This window comes from Symphalangus syndactylus, chromosome 14 (genome assembly GCF_028878055.3).
Source record: "Symphalangus syndactylus isolate Jambi chromosome 14, NHGRI_mSymSyn1-v2.1_pri, whole genome shotgun sequence".
Classification (NCBI taxonomy): Eukaryota; Metazoa; Chordata; class Mammalia; order Primates; family Hylobatidae; genus Symphalangus; species Symphalangus syndactylus.
The window spans coordinates 102,235,029-102,262,622 of NC_072436.2; the positions used below are offsets into that span (position 1 = coordinate 102,235,029).

A 27,594-nucleotide genomic window follows, 5' to 3' on the forward strand; every position below is an offset into this window, starting at 1 on the left:
GAATTTTAAAATTAGCTGGTGTGGTGGTGTGCACCTATAGTCCCTGCTCCTCAGGAGGCTGAGGTGAGATATCATTTGAACCCCAAGGGCCAAGGCTGCAGTAAGCCATGATCACGCCACTGCACTCCAGCCTGAGCAAAAGAGTGAGACCCTGTCTCAATAATAATAATTTAAAAAAACAAAACTATGTTCAGTTTTCTTTTTTCGATTAGCTGATCCTTTCTTCTTTTTGAAAAGTCTGGCTTTTTGGAATCTTGGCAAAGAAAAGTGATTCTGTTCCACCTTCCTCACCCAACCACACCCTTGTTTGTGCAGCCTGTTTCTTCCTTTATTTTCATTTTTGACCAACATGGCATTCATTCCACTAGAACAACATTGTTTCAAAACTCCTTTTTTTTTTTTTTTTTTTTTTTGAGATGGAGTCTCGCTCTGTCGCCCGGCAGGAGTGCAGTAGCGCGATCTTGGCTCACCACAACCTCCGCCTCCTGGGTTCAAGTGAATCTCCTGCCTCAGCCTCCCAAGTTAGCTGGGATTACAGGCGCCCACCACCATGCCTGACTAATTTTTTTTTTTTGTATTTTTAGTAGAGATGAGGATTCTCCATATTGGTCAGGCTGGTCTCAACCTCCTGACCTCAGATGATCCACCCATCTTGGCCTCCCAAAGTGCTGGGATTACAGGCATGAGCCAGCACGCCCAGCCGAAACTGCTTTTGTCCCTCTTCAAACTTCTCAGCATCATATAGGAAGTTTCCCTTCCTTGGTACCAGTTAGACTGTAGTTAGGATGATAGGTCATTAGGAGGGCCTGAGAAGAAAGGGCAGCAGTCTTTGAAGAGTTAGTCACCCCAACAATATACTATTGCTTTTAAAAGAGCTGAGGTGGCCGGGCGTGGTGGCTCACGCCTGTAATCTCAGCAGTTTGGGAGGCCGAGGCAGGTGGATCACGAGATTAGGAGCTCGAGACCAGCCTGACCAACATGATGAAACCCCATCTCTACTAAAAATACAAAAATTAGCTGGCCGTGGTACTATGTGCCTGTAATCCCAGCTACTCAGGAGGCTGAGGCAGGAGAATCACTTGAATCCAGGAGGCGGAGGTTGCAGTGAGCCAAGATCACACCACTGCACTCCAGCCTGGGCGACAGAGCAAGACTCTGTCTCAAAAATAAAATAAAATAAAATAAAAAAGAGCTGAGGCCTGTAGTACATCCTACAGAACTACATCATTTACCAGATCACAGATAGATTAGGAGATTCTGAGTGGGGAGATTGTGAGGGTCTATGAGTAGACTCCACAGGTGTTAATGAAGATATTACAATCACATTTATTTTTCAGGGAAGATCCATCACTTATCATTTTCTCAAAGGAACCTAAAGGTTCAGCGAGTTACTGTTATAAAAATGCTGGTGAAGGCTGTGGTCTCTGTCCATTGATTGCCATAGGTTAGTGTTACCTGGACTTCCAGCATATCTCATTCATGATTCAATTGAATCTAGAAGTTTCTAAAATGTATTTGACTTTGAATTTTGTTTCTAGAACTTAAGCTTTCAATAAATATTTGAAGGGTAAAAGAGGGGAAGGAATGAGGAGAGTAAAAACTGGCCCATCTGGGTCTTTCCAACAGAGTCAGGAGCCTGCTTTTTGGGTCATTGTTCAAGCAAAAGTTACTTCTGATGAGGCTGGATTTTCTGGGAAACTAAAAGAAAAAAGTGGGCTGGGTGTGGTGGCTGTAATCGCAGCACTTTGGGAGGCTGAGGCAGGAGGATTGCCTTAGCCTGGGAGTTTGAGACCAGCCTGGGCAATACAGCAAGACCCCATGTCTACAAAAAATAAAATTAAATTAACCAGGCATGGCGGTGCATACCTGCAGTCCCAGCTACTCAGGAGGCTGAGATCAGAGGATCACTTGAGGCTGGGAGGTTGAGGCTGCAGTGAGCTGTGATCACACCACTGCATTCCAGCCTGGGTGACAGAGCAAGACCCTGTCTCTAAAAAAATAAAGAAAAGAAAAAAGTTCATTTCAGTACATTAAATGTTAATATCTGTGCTATTAAACCAACACTCACCTAATTCACAGGCATATTGTATATGGTATAAATATACAATAAAATACATCAACAAGGTATAAATATCCTTCTCATTTTTACCTTTCTTTCAGGGGTTAACAAGTCAGTCATCAAAACAATGTCCATCATGGATTTTGAAAAGGTGAATCTTGAATTAATAGAGGCCTTATTAGAGTGGATTGTGGATGGAAAGCACTCCTACCCTCCAGGTAACTGCTTCTTTATTCAGGCTTGAATGATCCACAAATGAAACACAGTCCTTGGCTAAATGGGAGTCTACTCATGAGTGTTTGAATTACATGCAAACTCTTTGCACACAAGCTACAAGGCAGTGGGGTTAAGAGCACAGGCTTTGCAGTCTGGTAAACTTCCCAGCTCTGCTATTCAGGAATCTTGTAACCTTGAATAAAGTCCTTATCTTTTTTTTTTTTTTTTTTTTTTTTTTGAGACGGAGTTTCGCTCTTGTTGCCCAGGCTGGAGTGCAATGGCGCGACCTTGGCTTACTGCAGTCTCCACCTCCCGGGTTCAAGTGATTCTTTTGCCTCAGCCTCCTGAGTAGCTGGGATTACAAGCATGCACCACCACACCTGGCTAATTTTGTATTTTTTAGTAGAGACAGGTTTTCTCCATGTTGACCAGGCTGGCCTTGAACTCCTGATCTCAGGTGATCCGCCTGCCTTGGCCTCCCAAAGTGCTGGGATTACAGGCGTGAGCCACCATGCCCGGACTAGTCCTTATCTTCTCTATGCTTCAATTTCCTTGTTGTAAAATGAAGACAGTAATAAATGCTGTTACGTAAAACTATTTTGGGGATTAAAAGAAACCATATATAAGGCACTTAGCACAGTATAGTTAAGGCTCAGTAGATACTACCCCTAATACTGATGATGTTATAATAATACAGGCCAGGTGCAATGGCTCACACTTGTAATCCCAGCACTTTGAGAGGCCAAGGAAGGTGAATCATTTGAGTCCAGGAGTTCGAGATCAACCTGGGAAATGTAGTGAAACCCCATCTCTACAAAAAAGTGCAAAAATTAGTCAGGCGTGGTGGCACATGCCTGTAGTCCCAGCAAGGGGTTGGAGTGGGAGGATTACCTGAGCCTGAGAGATGGAGGCTTCCATGAGCCATGATCGCACCACTGCACTCCAGCTAAGGCAACAGAGCAAGACCCTGTCTCAAATAAACAGAAAAAAACCACACACCACATTTTGTATGTTATATGTATTACATACTGTCTTCTGTTTCTTTCTTTTTTTTTTTTTTTTTTTTGAGACAGGTTCTCACTCTCTTGCCCAGGCTGGAGTGCAGTGGCATGATGTCAGCTCACTGTAACCTCTTCCTCCCGGGTTCAAGCAGTCCTCCAGCCTCAGCTTCCCAAGTAGCTGGGACTACAGGTGTGCACCTCCACGCCTGGCTAATTTTTGTATTTTTAGTAGAGACAGGGTTTTGCCATGTTGGCCAGTCTGGTCTTGAACTCCTGACCTCACGTGATCTGCCCACCTTGGCTTCCCAAAGTGTTGGGAATACAGGCGTGAGCCACTGCACCTGGCATACATACTGTATTCTTACAACAAAGTAAACTAAAGAAAAGAAAATGTTATTTAAAAAGTCATAAGGAAGAGAAAATATATTTACTATTCATTAAGTGGAAGCAGTTTATCATAAAGGTCTTCATCTTTGTTGCCTTCACATTCAGTAGGCTGAGGAGGAGGAAGAGGAAGAGGAGGGGTTCCCCTTGCTGTCTCAGGTGGCAGAGGTGGAAGAAGTGGAAGGGGAGGCAGAAGAGGCAGGCATGCTCATTGCAACATTAAGGAAACATTGTAATTTCTGTCTGACTTTGCTCTTTCATTTCTCTAAAAATGTTTCTACATAGTACCAATCCTTACCCTGTTTGCTTTGGTTTCAGTGCTCTGTCATAGAATGGTCCATTTCATAACAGAAGTTAAAAGCAGTCTTGAGTCTTTCTCCCAGTTTGTCTAATGTCAATGTGTTTGCTGGCACTGCTGCTTCTTATACGTCTTCTTCCTCATTGTCTGGCACTGGTTCGGAAGCACTCATCTCCATCAAGTCATCTTCTGTTAATTCCCCTGGTGTGGTGTTTGCTAGCTCTTGAATTTCTCCAAGATCCATATCTTGAAATCCTTCACCACTGCCACCATCTCCCCAACTTTATTCCATATCCATAGTCTCTTTTATGATTTTCTCAATTGTCTTATAAATCCTGTGAGGTCATGCACATCTGGACGCAGCTTTGTCTAGTATCAGTTTATTGTTTTAGGCTTGATGGCTTTCACTCTTTTTCTGTAACAACCATGGCATCTTCAGTGGAATAATCCTTCCAGACTTTCATGATGTTCTCTCTATCAGAATTCTTTTTTGTAGCATTGACAGTCCTTTCCATAGAGTACCCTGTATAATGAGCCTTAAAGGTCCTCATGAACTCCTAATATAGAGGCTAAATTAGAGACATGTTCAGGGACAAGTAGACCACTTCAGTGTCTTCGGTGTTGAACTCATGGGGTTCTGGGTGGCCAGTGGCACTGTCCAATATGAAAAGAACTTTGGCAAGGTGCTTCCTGATTCCAGGGACAAAGCATTGATGGAACCAGTCCAGAAAAGGGGTTCCCACTGGCCAGCCTTTCTTGTACAACCAGAACACTGGCAGCTGGTGTTTCTTCTTTCCCTTCAAGGCCAGGGGTTAACTTTATAGACAGGGCAGTGCTGATCATGAACCCAACTACATTTGCATAAAAGAGTAGATTTAGTGTATCCCTTCCTGCCTTAAATCCTGGTACTCACTTCTCTTCCTTACTAATAAATGTCTTTTGTGGCATTTTTTTTCTAGAAGAGGGCACTTTCATCAGTTATTTGAAACCTTTTCAAGCAGATATCGTTTCTCCTCAGTGCTTTTCTTAATGGCATCTGGGAGCTCATCATCTGCTGCCTCTTGGTCAGCAGAAGCTGCTGCTTCTGTTATCTTGATATTTTAAAAGCCAAACCTCTTTCTAAAATTGTCAAACTATCCTTTGCTGGCATTAAATTTCCCAGCTTTAGATCCTTCCCTTCCATTTGCTTTAAGTTGTCATATAATACTTTGCTTTTTCTTGAATCATATAGGTATGCCTTATAGCAATCTCGCACCCACATAAAAACTTCATTTTCAATGAGATCAAAAGGTATTCCTCGGCATAAGATTTTCACACCTGCTGCCATAGCTGCAGTGACGGCTTCACAAATTTCTTTTTCTTCTTTCACAATGGCCCTTACTCTGGATTCATTTATCTGGAAATGGCAGGCAACCACAGTTACAGACCTCCATCTGTGGAACATATTGAGCAATCCCCTTTTGCTTGTAATGTCATGACTTTTCTCTGCTTCTTGGGAGTACTTACAGCATCACTAGTGGCACTTCGTATAGGCCCCATGATGTCATTCAAGATTTACTGTATTCCACTAAACACAATGAAAAATGCACAAGAACCACAGAGATCACTTTTTACTGTAATATACAATATTCTGACAAAACAAATGACTTACTTGGAGATGATTAGTGTCACAATACATTTTTAAGTGGATTCTCACATCACTTGAGCTCACTGCAGTAGCAACAGGAGGTGGCTACAAAATCATTTTTTAAATAAAGTTACTACAGTAGTGTACTGTACTATAGTTCACTGCATGCAGTTGTGATTTTTTTTTTTTTTTTTGAGACGGAGTCTTGCTCTGTCACCCAGGCTGGAGTGCAGTGGCGCAATCTCGGCTCACTGCAAGCTCCGCCTCCCGGGTTCACGCCATTCTCCTGCCTCAGCCTCTCCGAGTAGCTGGGACTACAGGCGCCCGCCACCACGCCCGGCTAATTTTTTTTTGTATTTTTAGTAGAGACGGGGTTTCACCGTGGTCTCGATCTCCTGACCTCGTGATCCACCCGCCTCAGCCTCCCAAAGTGCTGGGATTACAGGCGTGAGCCACCACACCCAGATGCAGTTGTGATTTAATACTGCTTTTTTTTTTTGAGACGGACTTTCGCTCTTGTTGACCAGGCTGGAGTGCAATGGCGCGATCTCGGCTCACTGCAACCTCCGCCTCCCAGGTTCAAGCAATTCTCCTGCCTCAGCTTCCCAAGTAGCTGGGATTACAGGCATGCGCAACCACACCCGGCTAATTTTGTATTTTTTTAGTAGAGACGGGGTTTCACCGTGTTGGTCAGGCTGGTCTCGAACTCCCAACCTCAGGTGATCCACCCACCTCAGCCTCCCAAAGTGCTGGGATTACAGGCATGAGCCACCATGCCCTGCCTGATTTAATACTTCATTTTTACATTTGTTCACATTTCTCTAGATGCAAATGGCACCAGGTATGGTCCATAAGTGTGTGTGTGTGTGAGTTTTGATTATTTTAACTTTTTATAATAGGTTTGTGTGTATTTTATGATATACTATTTTATGATATAAATAATAAAATAGGCTAGTATCTATATATGTCTTATGCATTCATGATATATCTCTTTCTTAAATTTTTTCATATTTCTAGGCTATGCAGTTTGTGTGCAATTTTTTTTCAAATTGTCACAAATCTCCAAAAATTTTCCAATATATTCATTGAAAGAAAATTGCCAATGAGTAGACCCATGCAGTGCAAACCTATGTTGTTCAAGGATCAACTGAACACTTATAGTTAAACACTATTACTACTGCTGTACTAAACACAGAGCAATCACTACTTTACTCACTGTCTTCCCATCCCGGTAGCCTTCTTAACCTCACTTGCAGTCTCTTATCCCTAGAATGAATACTCCAAATCTTCTCTTAACTAAATCCTTTATTTTCTTCATGTTTCTCCTCAATTTACCTCTACAGACCACCCTATGTGTTGTCTTGCCCCACTCCCCTTACTCTATCATCTAAAAATAGGCCGGGTGCTGTGGCTCACGCCTGTAATCCCAGCACTTTGGGAGGCCAAGGCAGGCAGATCACCTGAGGTCAGGAGTTCGAGACCAGCCTGGCCAACATGGAGAAACCCCGTCTCTACTAAAAATACAAAAATTAGCTGGGCATGGTGGCGGATGCCTGTAATCCCAGCTACTCGGGAGGCTGAGGCAGGAGAATCACTTGAACGCGGGAGGCAGAGGTTGCAGTGAGCCAAGATCACGCCACCGCACTCCAGCCTGGGCTACAAGAGCAAGACTCCATCTCAAAAAAAAATAAAATAATTCATTTTCATTGTAGCACTTAACACTGTCTGAAATTGGAGTTTTGCATACTTCAGTAGGATGTAAGCTCCTTAAGAGTAGAGATTTCAGCAAGGCACAGTGGCTTAACCACCAAGCAACAAGAGCAAAACTCTGTCTCAAAAAAAAAGAAAAAAAGAATAGACATTTCTTGTTTACCACTGTATTTCTCAGACCCTAGAACAGTGCCTACAACATTTAGGTACAGAGTAAATATTTGTTGCGTGAATAAATGAATGTAATCATTAAATGGAATAATGGATCAAAAAATTACTTCGTGTTGGCTGGGCATGGTAGCTCATGCCTGTAATGCCAGCACTTTGGGAGGCCGAGGTGGGTGGATCATCTAAAGTTAGGAGTTCGAGACCAGCCTAGCCAACATGGCAAAACCCCATCTCTACTAAAAATTAGCCAGACATGGTGATGGGCGCCTGTGATCCCAGCTACTTGGGAGGCTGAGGCAGGAGAGTCGCTTGAACCCAGGATATGGAGGTTGCAGCGAGCCAAGATTGCACCACTTTACTCCAGCCTGGGTAACAGAGCAAGACTCTGTCTCTAAAAAAAAAATATATATATATATATATATATATATATATATATATATATATATTAATTTATGTGGTCATAAAGAACTTAAGAGTGCCGGGCGCGGTGGCTCACGCTTATAATCCCAGCACTTTGGGAGGCCGAGGCGGGCGGATCACGAGGTTAGGAGATCGAGACCACGGTGAAACCCTGTCTCTACTAAAAATACAAAAAATTAGCCAGGCGTGGTGGCAGGCGCCTGTAGTCCCAGCTACTCGGGAGGCTGAGGCAGGAGAATGGCGTGAACCTGGGAGGCGGAGCTTGCAGTGAGCCAAGATCGCGCCACTGCACTCCAGCCTGGGCGACAGAGCGAGACTCTGCCTCAAAAAAAAAAAAAAAAGAAATGGGAACAGCTGCTCTCTTCTGCTTACACTTTAATCATTATGTGGTTTTCTTTTCTTTCTTTTTTTTTTTTTTTTTTTTTGAGACAGAGTCTCTGTCACCCAGGCAATGGAGGTGCAGTGGCGCAATCTCGGCACTGCAACCTCCGCCTCCTGGGTTCAAGCAATTGTCCTGCCTCAGCCTCCCAAGTAGCTGGGACTATAGGCATGTGCCACTGCACCCAGCTAATTTTTGTATTTTTAGTAGAGACGGGGTTTCACAGTGTTGGCCAAGCTGGTATCGAATTCCTGACTCAGATGATCCGCCTGTGTTGGCCTCCCAAAGTGCTGGGACTACAGGCATGAGCCACTGCACCCAGCCCATTGTGTGGTTGTCTAAAGAGACTTGTGAGCCATATAAAATTATTTAAATGCCTTATTTTTACTCGGCAAGTAGTGAGTGTTGGCTAATACAGTATCACTTCAGTGGACTGAATATCTTGTTTCTTTTTTTTTTTGAGACAGTCTTGCTCTGTCACCCAGGCTGGAGTGCAGCGGTGGGATCTCAGCTCACTGCAACCTCTGCCTCCTAGGTTGAAGCAATTCTCCTATCTCAGCCTCCTAAGTAACTGGAACTACAGGTGTGCACCACCATGCCCCCCAGCTAATTTTTGTAATTTTTTTTTTTTGAGACGAAGTCTCACTCTGGAGTGCAGTGGCGTGATCTCAGCTCACTGCAACCTCTGCCACCCGGGTTCAAGTGATTCTCCGCCTCCTGAGTAGCTGGGATTACAGGTGCACGCCACCATGCTCGGCTAATTTTTTTGTTTTTTTTAGTGGAGTTGGGATTTTACTATGTTGGCCAGGCTGGTCTGGAACTCTTGACCTCAGGTGATCCACCCGCCTTGGCCTCCCAAAGTGCTGGGATTACAGGCGTGAGCCACTGTGCCCAGCCTATGTTGTTTCATTCCAAAGGAGAAGACTGTTATTGAAAAAAATCAAGCATAGCAAAAAAAATCAGAAATGAAGAAGAAATGTTAGAAAATTACCTAAATTTTGTAATCCCAGCTACTTGGGAGGCTGAGGCAGGAGAATCGCTTGAACCCAGGAGGCGGAGGTTGCAGCAAGCCAAAATCCCACCACTGCACTCCAGCCTGGCAGCCTGGGGGACAAGAGCGAGACTTCATCTCAAAAAAAAAAAGAAAGTAAATTACCTAAATTTAAAGCAGAGTAGATATAGTGACTGGGAAGTCAGTGACATATGTGACATATTCGTGAACATTAAAGCTATCCCAGACAGATGAGGCACATAAAAATATAGACAAAAATTTTTTCAATCCATATATAATAGTATGTTTCATCATTTTTTAATTTTGTGGCTTTTTTTCCTTTGTATTTTTCTTTTTGCGTATCTTCTCTTTTAATAAATAATTTTTTTAATTTTTCTTTTTGAGACAGAGTTTCACTTTGTCACTTAGGCTAGAGTGCAGTGGCATGATCACGGGTCACTGCAGCCCCAAATTCCTGGCTTAAGCAATCCTCCAACCTCTCTCAGCCTCTCGAGCCCTACTAAATTTTTAATTTTTTGTAGAGACAGTGTCTCCCTATGTTGCCCAGACTGGTCTCAAACTCCTAGGCTCAAGCAGTCTTCCCACTTCAGCCTCTCAAAGTGCTGAGATTACAGGCATGAACCACCATACCTGACCTCAATAAAATTTTCTGGCATTTTAGCAGAGAGGATCATGGGGTATGTAATGGAAAGAACATGGATCTGATGCCAGAAACCCTAGGTTTGTGTCTGTGACCTGAGTCTGAAATTACTGAGTCACTAGTAGGGGTACTAGTAGCCTTCTTTTTTTTTTTTTTTTTTTATTGAGACGGAGTCTCACACTGTGGCCCAGGGTGAAGTGCAATGGCATAGTCTCGGCTCACTGCAACCTCCACTTCCTGGGTTCAAGTGATTGTCATGCCTCCGCCTCCCGAGTAGCTGAGATTACAGGCATGCACCATCATACCAGGCTAATTTTTGTATTTTTAGTAGAGATGGGGTTTCACCATATTGGTCAGGCTAGTCTCAAACTCTTGACCTCAGGTGATCCACCCATCTCAGCCTCCTATAGTGCTAGGATTACAGGCCTGAGCCACCGTGCCTGGCCACTAATAACCTTCTCAATGGATGGCTATGAGGATTAAATGAGATAATATATGTGAACATTCTTTGTTACTATGGAGTATTTAAAAAAATGCTGTAAGATCTCTTTCAGCCTTCATCAGAGTTCCAGTTTTGTGGTAATTCAGATTCCTCATTTATTTAGTGGGAAGGATAACTGTGACTGAATCATAGGTCATGAGTTCTCTGCTGACAGATCCTTGTTTTATATCCCATTGCACTTCACATGGAGCTGACATAGGCACCCAATAAATATTTGTGGGATTAAAGGGGGGCTGGTGAAAACAGTACCATTTTTCTCCCTGAATAAAGCACAAAAGAAGGTGACTATTGCTGAGTGACTGCTCTTCACACAGAAATATACTATAATCAGTTTTCATGCTTATTTTCTTTAATGTAAAATTTAAAAGCCCATAAACTGTTAACATGATATGGCTAGTTAATGGGCTGTCTCTAAAATATATCTGAATTTAGATTACCAGATTGGCCAGCCAATTATAGTTTCTTTTTCTCATTTCCAGTAAAATGTTTATGGATTTTATTTATTAATAGAGAGAATAGTCTTCCTGTCTTATAAGGTTTGGAGAATAACTCTTCCTATAGAAATAGAATGTCAAGGTCAGGTGTAGTGGTGCATGCCTGTAGTCCCAACTACTCGGGAGGCTAAAGCAGAAAGATTGCTTGGGCTCAAGAGATCAAGACCATCCTGGGCAGTATAGTGAGACCTCGTCTCTAAAAAAAGAAAAAAAGAAAAAAAATAGAAAGTAGCCAGTGGGGCCAGGTGCAGTGGCTCACGCCTGTAATCCCAGCACTTTGGGAGGCCAAGGCGGGCAGATCACGAGGTCAGGAGTTCGAGACCAGCCTGACCAACATGGTGAAACCTGTCTCTACTAAAAATACAAAAATTAGCCGGGCGTGGTGGCATGCGCCTGTAATCCCAGCTACTCAGGAGACTGAGGCAGGAGAATCGCTTGAACCTAGGAGGCAGAGGTTGCAGTGAGCCGAGATCACATCATTGCACTTCAGCCTGGGCAACAGAGCAAGACACTGTCTCAAAAAAAAAATTAGCCAGTGTACTGAAAAAGTTTATTTATAGAGCTTAGCTAGGCCAGGCACAGTGGCTCATGCCTGTAATCCCAGCATTTTGGTAGGCTGAGGCAGGTGGATCACTTGAGTCCAGGAGTTTGAGACCAGCCTGGGCAACATGGCAAAACCCCGTCTCTACTAAAAATATAAAAAATTAGCTGGGTGTGATGGCATGTACCTGTAGTCCCAACTACTCAGGAGGCTAAGGTAGGAAAATCACCTGCCTGAGAAGGCTGAGGCTGCAGTGAGCCGTGATCGCCCAACTGCACTTCAGCCTGGGTGACAGAGCAAGGCCTTATCTCAAAAAATAAAAATTAAAATAAAAAAAGAGCTTAGCTAATAATTCTTGGCATTATGCTGACAGACATTATACTTTTCCACACCTCAGTTTTTCTGGTTATAGAAAGATAAATCTCCATTTTGTCCTTATTAAGTCAGAGAATATATAAAACACGTAATTATTTATTTGTTTAAATCCTCTGGGACTTTACAAAGAAAATAAAACTGATAGTGAAAATTTCTCTCTCTTTTTTTTTTTTTGAGAAAGGGTCTCGCTCTGTTGCCCAGTCTAGAGTGCAGTGGCGTGATCTTGGCTTACTGCAAACTCCGCCTCCCTGGCTCAAGTGACCCCCCTACCTCAGCCTGCCGAGTAGCTGAGACCACAGGCGAAATTCTCAGATTATTGCATATTTTGGTTAAAAACAGCTTTATAATCTATATTAGTTTTTCATTTACTTATCATATTCTTTTTTTAAAAAATTTTTGGTTCTTTTCTGTGCCTATGCTTACCCACATACTGATTCTTTTTATATACCCAGGTGCTATACTTGTATTTTTACCAGGACTAGCAGAAATCAAAATGCTTTATGAACAGCTACAGTCTAATTCTCTTTTCAACAACAGACGTAGTAATCGGTAAGCTAATTGCTTTCTATATTCTTAATCATCCATTGCAGTTACCTCTAAAGATATCATCACCCTCTTTAGACCCTGGAAGAGTACCACTCTCCGAGCATACATTTGTTTATGCCAGCTGGAAATGAACAAACCTATTTGCTGCAGGAAATCAGTTATTCCCCTTTTATTAAAGAAAAATATTGGCTGGGCGCAGTGGCTCATGCCTGTAATCCCAGCACTTTGGGAGGCCAAGGCGGGCAGATCACCTGAGGTCAGGAGTTCGAGACCAGCCTGACCAACGCAGAGAAATCCCATCTCTACTAAAAATACAAAATTCGCTGGGTGTGGTGGTGGGCGCCTGTAAACCCAGCTACTTGAGAGGCTGAGGCAGGAGAATAGTTTGAACCCGGGAGGCGGAGGTTTCGGTGAGCTGAGATCACACCATTGCACTCAAGCCTGGGTAACAGGAGTGAAACTCCGTTTCAAAAAATAATTCTCTTCACTTAGCATAGTGACTCAGCAAATTTGTATGTAATTTTAGATGTCAGAGCCCCAGATAGTGGGGGAAGGTAGGGGAAAGGCAGTGTTAGTAACAACAAAGAAGTCCTACCATTATGAGAGAAAATCATCTTCAATAGTTCCTATTCCAGGAGCAAGACACACTGGGTGTGTCTTCATATTTAAGGGGAAAACTATTTGACAAATGAACACTCCCTAAAAATGTAAGAATGAAGTTTCTGAGGTTACATCATTGTCATCGCCTCTCTTCTCTGTGTGTGTGTGTGTGTGTGTGTGTATATGTACATATATATATACACATATATAATATATACATATACCTACACACACACACTCACACACACACACACACACACACACATATATATATATATATATATATATATATTTTTTTTTTTTTTGAGACTCAGTCTCGCTCTGTGGCCCAGGCTGGAGTGCAGTGATGTGATCTCAGCTCACTGCAACCTTCGCCTCCCAGGTTCAAGCGATTCTTCTGCGTCAGCCTCCCAAGTAGCAGGGATTACAGGCTCTTCTCTGTATTTAAAGGAAGAATGATTCTTTGCTGATTAGTTTGCACTAGGCTTGTTGCTTGTAGAATATCAATTATTTATTCCTCTTCATTATTTATTACTGAATTACACTCCAATATTTTTCCCAAGTTGGTATGAGGTTTTTGGTTCCTAGAACTAAATAAATATTTTGTAAAAATCAGAAAGGACTTTACCTTTTATTTTATTTTATTTTGTTTTATTTATTTTATTTTATTTATTTTATTTTATTTATTTTATTTTATTTTATTTTATTTTATTTTATTTTATTTTATCTTTTGAGACAGAGTCTCGCTATTGTCGCCCAAGCTGAAGTGCAATGGCAGGATCTCAGCTCACTGCAACCTCTGCCTCCTGGGCTCAAGTGATTCACCTGCCTCAGCCTCCCGAGTAACTGGGATTACAGGTGCCCACCAACACGCCTGGCTGATTTTTGTATTTTTAGTAGAGACGAGGTTTCACCATGTTGGCTAGGCTGATCTCAAACTCCTGACGTCGGGTGATCCACCCACCTCAGCCTTCCAAAGTGCTGGGATTACAGGTGTGAGCCACCGTACCCGGCCAAAACTTTACTATGTAGAAGAGCTGGGCTCTGAGGACAGGTTATGGAGAAGTTGCTAATATCTGAAGTCATGTTGTTGGTTTTAGTAGAAATTCACCCACTGTAATCTAGTTTCACTTCTATGTGCTAGAATACTTCATGTACTTTTATTTCCTTCCAGATGTGTTATTCACCCACTTCATTCATCTTTATCCAGTGAAGAGCAGCAGGCTGTGTTTGTAAAACCTCCTGTAGGAGTAACTAAGATTATAATTTCCACCAACATTGCTGAGACATCCATAACCATCGATGATGTTGTCTATGTCATCGATTCTGGGAAAATGAAAGAAAAGAGGTATTCCGTCTTGTGGTGATGTAAGAGAGGGGCTAAAAATGCTTCATTTAGGGAGACACAGTTGTTAATGGCTAATGCTATTAAGCTACATGGATTACTGTATGAAAAAGTACTTTATGAAAACTGTACGTGGATGTGTGAGTGATTCTGTAGCCAAGACCATGGACCTTAACGTCAAATGGGGATGAAAAGTAATGAATTGCTTTTTCTCTCTTTTCGTCATGTAATTTTATATGTGCTTGTATGAAAAAGGGTTGAATAAAGAAACTGTGTAGTTTGGGAAACTCTGCACTTGATGCCACTTAAATTAGCACTAGCTACTCCTACCAGGGACTCAACTATCCCAGAATATACAGGGCACTGTGTCCCTCTACAGGAGGAAGCTGGTTCATCTATTCATCATACCAAGCAGTCCTGGCCACGTTTTTATAAAATGACTCGATTTTATATTTTCTTTTTCTTTATAGATATGATGCCAGCAAAGGGATGGAAAGTCTAGAGGACACCTTTGTATCTCAAGCTAATGCTCTACAAAGGAAAGGCCGAGCAGGCCGTGTTGCATCTGGGGTCTGCTTCCATTTATTCACTAGCCATCACTACAATCACCAGCTTTTAAAGCAACAGCTACCAGAAATACAAAGAGTGCCATTGGAACAGCTGTGTCTAAGGTGACATCTGGTTTTTTGTGTTTTGCTTCCAAAAGGTCTAAATATTTCTCACTCTATTAAGTTCCATGTTTTCCTTTTACTTCTAGAAGATATTTGGCTAAGAATGACCACCAATAATCGCATTTATTTGTGAAGAAAGAGATCCTTAGTGTTGCCTTTACCATTCCTTTTCAATTTCTGCACATAAAGATCTCTTAAATTGCAGAGCATGGCCCTAAAATAGAGCTTAAGAATACATATGTAGGGCCGGGTGTGGAGGCTCACGCTTGTAATCCCAGCACTTTGGGAGGCCAAGGCGGGTGGATCAGCTGAGGTCAGGAGTTCGAGACCAGCCTGGCCAACATGGCAAAACTCCATCTCTGCTAAAAATACAAAAATTGGCTGGGTGTGGTAGCACACACCTGTAATCCCAGCTACTTGGGAGGCTGAGGAAGGAGAATCTCTTGAACCCAGGAGGCAGAGGTTGCAGTGAGCTGAGATCATGACATTGCACTCCAGCTTGGGTGACAAGAGTGAGACGCCATCTCAAAAAAAATAAAATAAAATAAAATTTGAATATTAAGAAAATAATAATACATTTGTAGGCCTGGTGTGGTAGCTCACACCTGTAATCCCAGCACTTTGGGAAGCCAGCGTGTGAGGATCACTTGAACCCAGGAGCTTGAGACCACCCTGGGCAACATGGCAAAACCCCATCTCTACAAAAAATATAAAACTTAGCTGAGCATGGGGGCACGCACCTGTGGTCCTATAGCTATTTGGGAGACTGAGATGAGAGGATCGCTTGAGCCCAGAGGTTGATCCTGCAGTAAGCCATGCACCACTGCCCACCAGCCTCTGAGACAGAGTGAGGCCCCATTTCAAAAATAAATGAATAAAATTGGCTGGGTGCCAAGGCTCACGCCTGTAATCCCAGCACTTTGGGAGGCTGAGGCGGGCAGATCATTTGAGGTCAGGAGTTCGAGACCAGCCTGGCCAACATGGTGAAGCCCCATCTCTAATAAAAATACAAAAAAAAATTAGCTGGGCATGGTGGTGCGTGCCTGTAATCTCAGCTACTGGGGGAGGCTGAGGCAGGAGAATCACTTGAACCCAAGAGACAGAGGTTGCAGTGAGCTGAGATCGTGCCACTGCACTCCAGCCTGGGCAGCAGAGCTAGACTCCATCTCAAAAAATAAAAAATAAATAAATGAATAAAATAAAAATGAAATTTAAGTAAGTGGATTACTGTCAATTCATGTCTTAAAGTGAACTACATTAAGTGAGAAAAGGCTAGGTACCAAAAATATACATGTTAATAAAAATGTAAAATTGTATGTATATAGATTGGCAACTTAAAAAGGAGCTGTATGGGAAGTAAATAAAATTTTATGTGTGTTGCACTTTTCTCTAAGTTGCTGATATTCATAATTTGTTTTTTTTTAAATGAGAACTTTTTCTGAATGAAGTTCATAATTTAAAACACTAGTTTTTGAAGAGCTATCACGAGGCAGGACACAATGCAGATTAATTTTATAAACAATGACTGCAGCTTTGGGCTGGGTGTGGTGGCTCATGCCTGTAATCCCAGCACTTTGGGAGGCTGGGGCAGGCAGATCACCTGAGGTCAGGAGTTTGAGACCAGCCTGGCCAACATGGTGAAACCCCATCTCCCGTAAAAAAATATAAAATTAGCCAGGTATAGTGGCGCACGCCTGTAATCCCAATTTCTTAGGAGGCTGAAGCCGGAGAATCACTTGAACCCAGGAGGTGGAGGTTGCAGTGAGCCAAGATCATACCATTGCACTCCAGCCTGATCAATAAGAGTGAAACTCCATCCCAAAAATAAAAATAAAAATAAATAAATAATGACTGCAAAATAAATAATGACTGCAACTTCAGATGTGAGAAGGAATAAGTGGATCATTTAAACCTTTTTCATAAATACCTTTAATTGTATAGCAGTCAGAACTATCTAAGCTAATCATGTCCAGTTTTTATTATGGTAAGAATACTTAATATTAGATCTACCCTCTTAGCAAATGTTTAATTTTACAACACAGTACCGTTAACTATAGGCATAATGTTGTACAGAAGAGCTCTCAAACTTAACTCATTTTGCGAAACTGAAACTTTATACCTACTGGACAGCAACTCTTCATTTTCCCCTCATGTCCAGCCCCTGGCAACCATTCTACTCTCCACTTCTGTGAGTTTGACTATTTTAGATACCTCATACAAGTAGAACCATCCAGCATTTGTCTTTTTGTGACTGGCTTATTTCACTTAACATAGTGTCCCCAAGGTTTCATCCATACTGTTGCACATTGCAGAATTTCTTTGTTTTTTAAGCCTGAGTGGTATTCCACTGTATGTATATATATACTGCACTTTCTTTATCCACTCATCTGTCAATTGACATTTAGGTTGTTTCCACATCTTGGATATTGTGAATAATATTGCAGTGAACACAGGAGTGCAAGTATCTCTGCTCTGCAAGATTTTTTTTTTTTTGGAAACAGAGTCTTGCTCGGTCACCCAGGCTAGAGTGCAGTGGCGTGATCTTGGCTCACTGCAACCTCCACCTCCGGGTTCAAGTGATTCTCCTGCCTCAGCCTCCCAAGTAGCTGGGATTACATGTGTACATCACCATGCCTGGCTAGTTTTTGTATTTTTAGTAGAGACGGGGTTTCACCATGTTGGCCAGGCTGGTCTCGAACTCCTGACCTCAAATGATCCACCTACCTCGGCCTCCCAAAGTGCTGGGATTACAGGCGTGAGCCACTGCACCTGGCCTCTCTACAAGATTCTGACTTCAATTCTTTTGGATGTATACTTAGAAGTGGGGTTGCTGGATCATATGGTAGTTCTATTTTTAATTTTTTGAGGAATCTCTATCCTGTTTTTCATAGTGGCTGCATCATTTTACATTCCTACAAACATTGTACAGGGTTCCAAGTTCTCCACATCCTTGCCAACACTTACTATCTTTTGTCATGAACTCTATTTCATAATTCGATCCCACTGTTACGGAAAGAAGCATTTTGAAAGTTTGTAGAGAGAATTTTATTCTGAATATGAATAAGTTTCAGAATCTGAACGTGTTTTTGTTGTTTATTGGTAGAAGTAGAAAACATGAGATTTTAAAAATTTTTACTTAAACTTGTAAATTATTATCACTCACAAAAGAAAGTATTCCTCTGTGTCATCCCACCAGAAATAAAATTGACAAATTATTATTTTGTTTCCTTTTCAGAATTAAAATTTTAGAGATGTTTAGTGCTCATAATCTCCAGTCTGTGTTTTCTCGGCTCATTGAACCTCCACACAACGATTCTCTTCGTGCCTCAAAAATACGATTACGAGACTTAGGAGCATTAACTCCAGATGAAAAATTGACCCCTCTTGGGTATCATTTGGCATCTCTGCCCGTGGATGTGAGAATTGGCAAACTAATGTTGTTTGGGTCTATCTTCCGCTGTTTGGATCCTGCTCTCACCATTGCTGCCAGTTTGGCTTTTAAGTCTCCATTTGTAAGTAAACAACATTCATCTAAACTGGAGTCTCTAAGAGGACCATAGGTCTCTAAGGAGACCATGGGGGAATCAAGGGCATGTGAGCCCCCTAAAAATATGCTTGTGTGTTAGATGTGAATTTTTTAGGGCACTTCTGCATGGGACGGAGAAGGTCAAAAATAAATTTCTGAAAAGACAAAAACAAATAAAACAAACAAAAAGATTTTTTAGGGAACAATGTCATCCAATCCTCAAAGAGATCCACCTTCCAAATAAAGACTGAGAACTAGAGATATAACTTATTAAAAGTAATCCAGGCCAGGTGCGGTGGCTTATGCCTGTAATCCAATCACTTTGGGTGGCTGAGGCGGGCAGATCATTTGAGGTCAGGAGTTCGAGACCAGCTTGGACAACATGGTGAAACCCTGTCTCTATTAAAAATACAAAAAATTAACCAGGTGTGGTGATGCGCACATGTAGTCCCAGCTACTTGGGAGACTGATGCAAGAAAATCGCGTGAACCCGGGAGGAGGAGGTTGCACTGAGCCGAGATCGCGCCACTGCATTCCAGCCTGGCGACAGAGAAAGACTCCGTCTAAAAAAAAGAACAACTGATATTAATTCTTCTTTAGGGTCGGGCGCGGTGGCTCACGCCTGTAATCCCAGCACTTTGGGAGGCTGAGGCAGGTGGATCACCTGAGGTCAGGAGTTTGAGACCAGCCTGACAAACATGGAGAAACCCCGTCTCTACTAAAAATACAAAATTAGCCGGGCATGCTGGTGCATGCCTGTAATCTCAGCTACTCAGGAGGCTGAGGCAGGAGAATCGCTTGAACCTGGGAGGCGGAGGTTGCAATGAGCCAGTCGCGCCATTGCACTCCAGCCTGGGCAACAAGAGCGAAATTCCGTCTCAAAAAAAAAAAAAAAAAAATTATCATTAAATGTTTAGTAGAATTCAGTGGTATAAAGCCACCTGGGCTGGGGGTGGTAGAGTGAGAGGGTTGGTGGGTAGTTGTTTTATTATTAATTCAATCTCTTCATTAGTTCTAGGACTCTTCAGATTGTCTATTTCTTTTTGAGTCAGTTGTTTTGAGTCAGTTGTGATAGTTTATGTTTTTCTAGGAATTTTATTTTCTCTAACATCTAATTTATTGGCATATAATTATTCATAATGTCCCTTTATAATCCTTTTTATTTCTGTAAGGCTAGTAATAATGTCCCTTTTTCTGATTCTAGTAACTTGAGGTTTCCCTCTCTTTTTCTTGGTCAGTCTAGCTAAAGATTTGTCAATTTTCTTTGTCTTTTCAGAGAATCAACTTTTGGTTTTATTTTTTGTTTTTGAGATGGGGTCTCGCTCTGTTGCCCAGGCTGGAGTGCAGGGGCGCAATCTCGGCTCGCTGCAACCTCTGCCTTCCAGGTTCAAGCAACTCTCCTGCCTCAGCCTCCCGAGTAGCTGGGATTACAGGCTCGTGCCACCACACCCAGCTAATTTTTGTATTTTTATAGAGACGGAGTTTCACCATGTTGGTCAGGCTGATCTCTAACTCCTGACCTCGTGATCTGCCTGCCTCAGCCTCCCAAAGTGCTGTGATTGCAGGTGTGAGCCACCGTGCCTGGTGGTTTTATTAATTTTTTTCAGTTGTTTTTCTGTTCTTTATTTCATTACTGTCTGCTCTTTATTCTTTCCTTCCTTCTGTTTACTTAAGGCTTAGGTGGCTCTTCTTTTTCTAGTGTCTTAAAGTAGAAGTTTAGATTATTGTTTTGAGATCTTTCTTTTTTATGTAAGCATGTACAGCTCTCAGTTTTTCTCTAAGGACTATTTTAGCTGCATCCCATACATTTTGGTTTTCCTTTTCATTCATCTCAAAGTATTTTCTGATTTTCCTTTTTATTCTCCTGTGACTCTTTGATTATTTAGGCATGGGTTGTTTAATTTCTATATATTTGTGAGTTTGCAATTTTTTTTCATTATTTCTAGTTTCAGTCTATTGTGGACAGAGAACATATTTGTATTATTTCAATCCTCTTTAAAAAGTATTGAGCTTTGTTTTATGGTCAAGCATATGGTCTATCCTGGAGGGTGTTGCACGTATACTTGAGAAGAAAGGATTTTCTGCTGTTGGGTGGAGTGTCAGTCTGCCTGTTTTTTTTTTTTCTTCATTAAAAAAATCTTTTTTACTGGTCCTTTCATGATAAGCAATCTGCCTTTATTTTTATCATGGCTTATTTTATATAGTTAGGAGAATAAATGGATATATTCATTTTCTTCAGTTTTAATGTTATATGTCATCGAATTATAAACTCACAGATCTGCAAAAGTATCTTAGTCCAGCTCCCTGACTTAATAACAAATTATAAACCAGCTGGTTCAGTGGTAGTGAGTTATCTCAATTGATTGTTGGGACTTGACTACTCCTTAAAAAAGGAAATGATAAAACCAAGGACCAGAAGAGGTGACATAACTTGCTGGGGGTACACAGTATCAACCTTGTGAACAGGACTTCCATTGCCTTTTCCTAAATCATCTAAACCAACCTCTCACTGACCATTTTCTTTTATTGGAATAAAGAAAGACTCATTAGAAATGTTGATGTCTGGTGTGAGGTTCCATGGTGTAATGGTGAGCACTCTGGACTCTGAATCCAGAAATACAGAAATATTGACATCTGCCTTTGTTTAGTGATCTGAAGAAAAAAAGAGAAAAGAAATGTTGATGTCTGGCTGGGCGCGGTGGCTCACGCCTGTAATCCCAGCACTTTGGGAGGCTGAGGTGGACGGATCACGAGGTCAGGAGTTTGAGACTAGCCTGGCCGATATGGTGAAACCCCATCTCTACTATAAATACAAAAAGTTAGCCGGGTGTGGTGGCGCATGCCTGTAGTCCCAGCTATTCAGGAGGCCGAAGCAGGAGAATCACTTGAACCCAGGAGGCAGAGGTTGCAGTGAGCCGAGATCGTACCACTGTACTCTAGCCAGGGCAACAGAGTGAGACACTGTCTCAAAAAAAAAAAAAAAAAAAAAAAAAAAGAAATGTTGATGTCATCCATGGCCAAAACTGAGCACTTGTCCTTTGCTGGACTCTGTAAACATAATATTAATCTCCCACGTGCAATCCTTTTCCCACTGGCCTGTCTAAAAAGGAAGGAATTTTACTTTCAAGTAGAAACTAAAATTTTATTGCTGTTGTATTAGTTATAAGATTATTTAAATATACAAAAATTAGAGGCACTATGGTTGGTTTAGAATGATTTTCAGTGGTGTTGCAACTAGGGCATTGGTTTAGATTGCCATGAGAAACTACTGCAGCTCATGCTGATATCTTTAGAGCCTGAGAAGGCAGAGAAATATCATCGGATTAATGAATTGGTATGTGTAAAGCGGTGAAATTTAACTTCCCTGCTGATTTTACACATTTGTAGGGAAAAGGAAGACCTGTAAACATTTGTAATAAAATAAGAGGATTCTTCCCAGTGTAGATTTTCAAGTAAAACAATAAATAAGAGTAAAACACTAGTTATGGGTATAGAAGCAAGGGAGACTCAAACGTAGAAGATGAATAAGAATCTGTAAAATAACACAGATAACAGAATGTTAGCTTTTAGATATAGCTTTAGAATGAGTGGCTCTTTGGGCCGGGCGCGGTGGCTCAAGCCTGTAATCCCAGCACTTTGGGAGGCCGAGGCGGGCGGATCACGAGGTCAGGAGATCGAGACCATCCTGGCTAACACAGTGAAACCCCATCTCTACTAAAAATACAAAAAATTAGCCGGACGTGTTGGCAGGCGCCTGTAGTCCCAGCTACTCGGGAGGCTGAGGCAGGAGAATGGCATGAACCCGGGAGGCGGAGCTTGCAGTGAGCCGAGATCGCGCCATTGCACTCCCGCCTGGGAGACAGAGCAAGACTCCGTCTCAAAAAAAAAAAAAAAAAAAAAAAGAATGAGTGGCTCTTTGATGACTCTTGGCCACTTGGAACTAAAAGACCCAGAAGAGCTTATTTTGGGTGGGCAGGCAGACTGACAGAGCAAAGACTGTGAGCTTGCCATTTACCATCATAATTGCCTTTAATTAGCTGACCCACTAATTACATTTTTTCCACACAAAATCCTTTCCCAAGGTATCTGGCTTTAGCAATAGGAAAATGCCATTTGAAACCTCAGATAAAAAGTATCCTGTAGGCCCTGGTGTGGTGGCTCATGCCTATAATGCCAGCACTTTGGTAGGCCAAGGTGGGCCAATTGCCTGAGCCCAGGAGTTCAAGACCAGCCTGCACAACATGGTGAGACTCCGTCTCTACCGAAAATTTTAAAAAATTAGCTGGCATGATGGGGCACACCTGTAGTTCCAGCTACCAGGGAGGCTGAGGCAGGAGGATTGCTTAAGCCTGGGAGATAAAGGTTGCAGTGGGCTATGATCACACCACTGCACTCCAGCCTGGGCAACAGAACAAGACCCTGTCTTTGGAAAAAAAAAAAGTGTTCTTTAAATCTGATTTTCCTCTCTCCTTTAGGTATCTCCCTGGGATAAAAAAGAAGAAGCTAACCAGAAAAAGCTGGAATTTGCATTCGCAAACAGTGATTATCTGGCCCTTCTACGAGCATATAAGGTAAGTATATAACCTAATAGCTTAGTTTTATTACCAGTGTTGGCACTAAAGACTGAGTAAGCTCAGTTTGATTTTCTCCAAAATTTAGGGATGGCAGCTAAGTACAAAAGAAGGCATGCGTGCAAGTTATAATTACTGCAGACAAAACTTCTTGTCTGGAAGAGTTCTGCAGGTGAGTTGTGTCTGTGGCTTTTTCTTCATTTTGTATTAGAGTAGCTCACCAGAGGGTGCTGTAACTTTGTCTCATGTGTCCTGTCTTAACATTGCAAATGTTATTTCTGGAATATGTTTGGCTTTACCAGCCGTGTAAAATGGACTCCTGCACTGTGGCATCAGGCTTTCTGTGCTGAACCTTTCCACTGACCTCCTTTTCTGTGGTGAATTTTTGTTTACTTATGTGGAGGATAGAGTAGAACATAGGCAGTAAGATTGCTGCTTACTGGAAGTCAGTTTTTTCAGTAATTACACCAGGGATTCTTTTTCATTTGTTTGTTTTTTTGAGATAGAGTCTCATTCTGTCTCCCAGGCTGGAATGCAGTGGCTCAATCTCGGCTCACTGCAACCTCTGCCTCCCGGGGTCAAGCGATTCTCCTGCCTCAGGCACCTGAGTAGCTGGGGCTACAGGCACATGCCACCATGCCCAGCTAATTTTTTTGTATTTTTAGTAGAGATGGGGTTTCACCATGCTGGCCGGGCTGCTCTCGAACTCCTGACCTCATGATCCACCCGCCTTGGCCACCCAAAGTGCTGGGATTACAGGTGTGAGAAACCACGCCGGGCTACACCAGGCATTCTTAACCTGAATCCCTAAGCCCCTGAAATTGTATACAAAATTGTATGCTTATACATATGGGCATTATTCTGGAGAGACAGACCATAGCTTTCATCAGCTTTTCAGAGAGGTCCATGGCCATCTCTAATCCCCTTATCCTCTCCCCAAAACCAAAAAACTAATACTGAACCAGATTTTGTTAATTTTTCTTACATCTATCAGAACCTACTAAGTGAATATAATGAGTATACAAGAAAATGTTTAGCCGGGCGTGGTGGCTCATACCTATAATCCCAGCACTTTGGGAGGCTGAGGATTGCTTCAGCGCAGGAGTTTGAGACCATCCTAGGAAACATGGCAAAACCCCATCTCTACAAAAAATACAAAAATCAGCCAGACCTAGTGACATGGGCCTGTAATCCCATCTACTCCAGAGGCTGAGGTGGGAGGATCACTTGAGCCTGGGAGGTCAAGACTGCAGTGAGCCATGAATGCCCTACTGTACTCCAGCCTAGGCCAACAGAGGGAGATCCTGTCTAAAAAAATAAAAATAAAAAATGTCTTATCTCTGTATAATGTAGACAGGGCTTCTGTCTCCTGTTGCAACAGTGTTTTAGGTGCCCTTTCAAAGTGATATGAGGCCAGGGACTATGGCTTATGCCTGTAATCCCAGCACTTTGGAAGGCCGAGGGAGGCAGATCACTTGAGGCCAGGAGTTCAAGACCAGCCTGGCCAACATAGCAAAACTCCATCTCTATTAAAAATACAAAAAATAGGCCGGGCGCGGTGGCTCACGCTTGTAATCCCAGCACTTTGGGAGGCCGAGGCGGGCGGATCACGAGGTCAGGAGATCGAGACCACGGTGAAACCCCGTCTCTACTAAAAATACAAAAAATTAGCCGGGCGTGGTGGCGGGCGCCTGTAGTCCCAGCTACTCGGAGAGGCTGAGGCGGGAGAATGGCGTGAACCCGGGAGGCGGAGCTTGCAGTGAGCCGAGATTGCGCCACTGCACTCCAGCCTGGGCGACAGAGCGAGACTCCGTCTCAAAATAAATAAATAAATAAATAAAAATAAAATAAAATAAAATACAAAAAATTAGCTGGGCATGGTAGCTCATACCTGTAATCCCAGCTACTTGGGAGGCTGAGGCATGAGAATCGTTTGAACCCAGGAGATGAAGGTTTCAGTGAGTTGAGATTGTGCCATTGCACTCCAGTCTGGGCAACAGAGGGAGACTTTGTCTCAATAAATAAATAAATAAATTCCAAAGTGGTATGAGAAGCCAAACTATGATGGCACACATCTTTGCAAAGCATGTTTACTCAAAGATTTTGGGGCCCTGCACAGTGGCTCATGCCTATAATCCTAGCACTTGGGGAAGCCAAGGCAGGCAGAACCTTTGAGCCCAGGAGTTCGAGACCACCCTGGGCAACATGGCGAAACCCCGTCTCTACAAAAAATATAAAAATTAGGCCAGGCGCGGTGGCTCACGCTTGTAATCCCAGCACTTTGGGAGTCCAAGGCGGGCGGATCACAAGGTCAGGAGATCGAGACCATCCTGGCTAACACGGTGAAACCCCGTCTCTACTAAAAATACAAAAAATTAGCCGGGCGTGGTGGCGGGCGGCTGTGGTCCCAGCTGCTCGGGAGGCTGAGGCAGGAGAATGGCATGAACCCGGGCGGCGGAGCTTGCAGTGAGCCGAGATCGCGCCACTGTACTCCAGCCTGGGTGACAGAGCGAGACTCCGTCTCAAAAAAATAATAATAATAAATAAATAAAAATAAAAAATTAAATAAAAATTAGCCAGGCGTGATGGTGCACGCCTGTGGTCCCAGCTACTTGGGAGGCTGAGAATCACTAATCAAAGGTGGCGGGGTGGGGGGCGGTATTTATACGTACAGGGTAATAAGAAATATTTTCTCAAGTCATTAAGATGCTTAAATATAAGATGAGGATATTTCTTTTAAATTATATTTCCTACTAAATTTATTTATTTTTTTCATTAGGATATGTGTAGATTTTGCTGTGACTTATGAGGTCCATCAAACAAGAGTTGCATCTTTTCACTAAACTCCAGCTTAGATTGTAGGATTGTTTTTATTAAGATTTCAATTAAAACTTTGTCGTGAAATAGAAACTGTGGTATATTTAACTCCTAATTATATTCTAGTTATCCATGTATACTTGAGACATTCCAAGAAAATAATTACACTATCATTGAGAGACAGAGTAGTGTTGCTTAGCTTTCAGTTCCTTGAATGATTATTATTTCCTTCTCTTTGTCTGATGTGCAGCCTATGTGAGAACAGTAGCCACAAGAGAAAGAAGTTTGTGCTTTCTTTCTCACATTTGTGCTCAGCCACTAAAAGGAGAGTCTAAATCTTAAACCATGGCTGGGCGTGGTGGCTCACCCCTGTAATCCCAGGGCTTTGGGAGGCCAAGGTGGGCGGATGACCTGATATTAGGAATTCGAGAGCAGCCTGGCCAACATGGTGAAACCTCTGTCTCTACTAAAAATACAAAAATTAGCTGGGCGTGGCACACACCTATAGTCCCAGCTACACGGGAGGTTAAGGCAGGAGAATCGCTTGAACCCAGGAGGCGGAGGTTGCAGTAAGTCAAGATTGCGCCACTGCACTCCAGCCTGGATGACAGAGCAAGACTCTGTCTCAAAAAAAAAAAAAAAAAAAAAAAAAAGTTGGGCACAGTGGCTCACACCTGTAATCCCAGCATTTTGGGAGTCCGAGGAGGGTGGATCACGAGGTCAGGAGATCGAGACCATCCTGGCTAACACAGTGAAACCCCGTCTCTACTAAAAATACAAAAAATTAGCCAGGCGTGGTGGCGGGCGCCTGTAGTCCCAGCTACTTGGGAGGCTGAGGTGGGAGAATGGCGTGAACCCGGGGGGCGGAGCTTGCAGTGAGCCGAGATCGTGCCGCTACACTCCAGCCTGGGCGACAGAATGAGACTCCGTCTCAAAAAAAAAAAAAAAAAAAAAAATCTTGAACCACTTAATGATGTCCCTATTCCTAGGAAAAGATATGAGCCAGCAAGACCATAATGAAGGAGAAAAAGGAAACATTCTGCTGAGTTCCACCGAGAGCACGAACCACTCTAGGCCTGAGTAAGGAACTGAGAGGACAGGAGCAGAAATGCAAGTAGGAAAAGCTAGATAGTAGACAGTGCCACAGCACTTGGAGTTGGAATTCCAGTCAAAACAAACTGCATTTTTTGCTGTCCTAAGAATTTCGTGGAAAATCAGGCCTACCCAAAATCCAGTGAAAGTGTTTCAAATTGTAATCTAGAGTTAAATAAATGATCCTTGGATTTACTGAATTTTTGCATTTCTGCATAACTGTTTCACTTTGTCTGCCAGTTTGTGTAAGTGAAAGCTGCTTCTTGGAAATGACCAAACAAGATCCTCTTCATACCTGAGTAATGAATCCACTTGAGCCTCATTGCTATCCCCTGAAATAATGCATTTTTGTAGTCACTCATTTTTGTAAGACTTAACACTTTGTTATGCTGATGCCCTTGCTTAAAGGTTTTTCCACTTCTTTCAGGAAATGGCCAGCCTCAAACGACAATTCACGGAACTGTTATCGGATATAGGGTTTGCAAGGGAAGGGCTCAGAGCAAGGGAAATTGAGAAAAGGGCCCAAGGAGGAGATGGTGTCTTAGATGCCACAGGAGAAGAGGTAAAGACTGTGGAGTTGGTTCTTATTTCTCTTTAGTT

At 42.5% G+C, this 27,594-nt stretch overlaps 1 protein-coding gene across 5 annotated transcripts in view; it reads left to right on the top strand.

The window, feature by feature from the left end:
- The window catches only part of DHX57 (DExH-box helicase 57), an 81,981-nt gene that overhangs the window by 35,637 nt on the left and 18,750 nt on the right, over nt 1-27,594 (top strand). For 4 of the 5 annotated variants that reach the window (XM_055243366.1, XM_055243367.2, XM_055243368.2 and 1 more), the window contains 8 exons: nt 2,161-2,277; nt 12,279-12,375; nt 14,147-14,320; nt 14,788-14,988; nt 18,224-18,500; nt 22,990-23,085; nt 23,174-23,257; nt 27,422-27,556. In XM_055243366.1, coding sequence (XP_055099341.1) covers nt 2,161-2,277; nt 12,279-12,375; nt 14,147-14,320; nt 14,788-14,988; nt 18,224-18,500; nt 22,990-23,085; nt 23,174-23,257; nt 27,422-27,556 — 1,181 coding nt within the window. Of the gene's footprint in view, nt 1-2,160; nt 2,278-12,278; nt 12,376-14,146; nt 14,321-14,787; nt 14,989-18,223; nt 18,501-22,989; nt 23,086-23,173; nt 23,258-26,891; nt 27,195-27,421; nt 27,557-27,594 lie in introns of those variants that run through there. The other variant, XM_063618117.1, reaches the window with a different exon arrangement.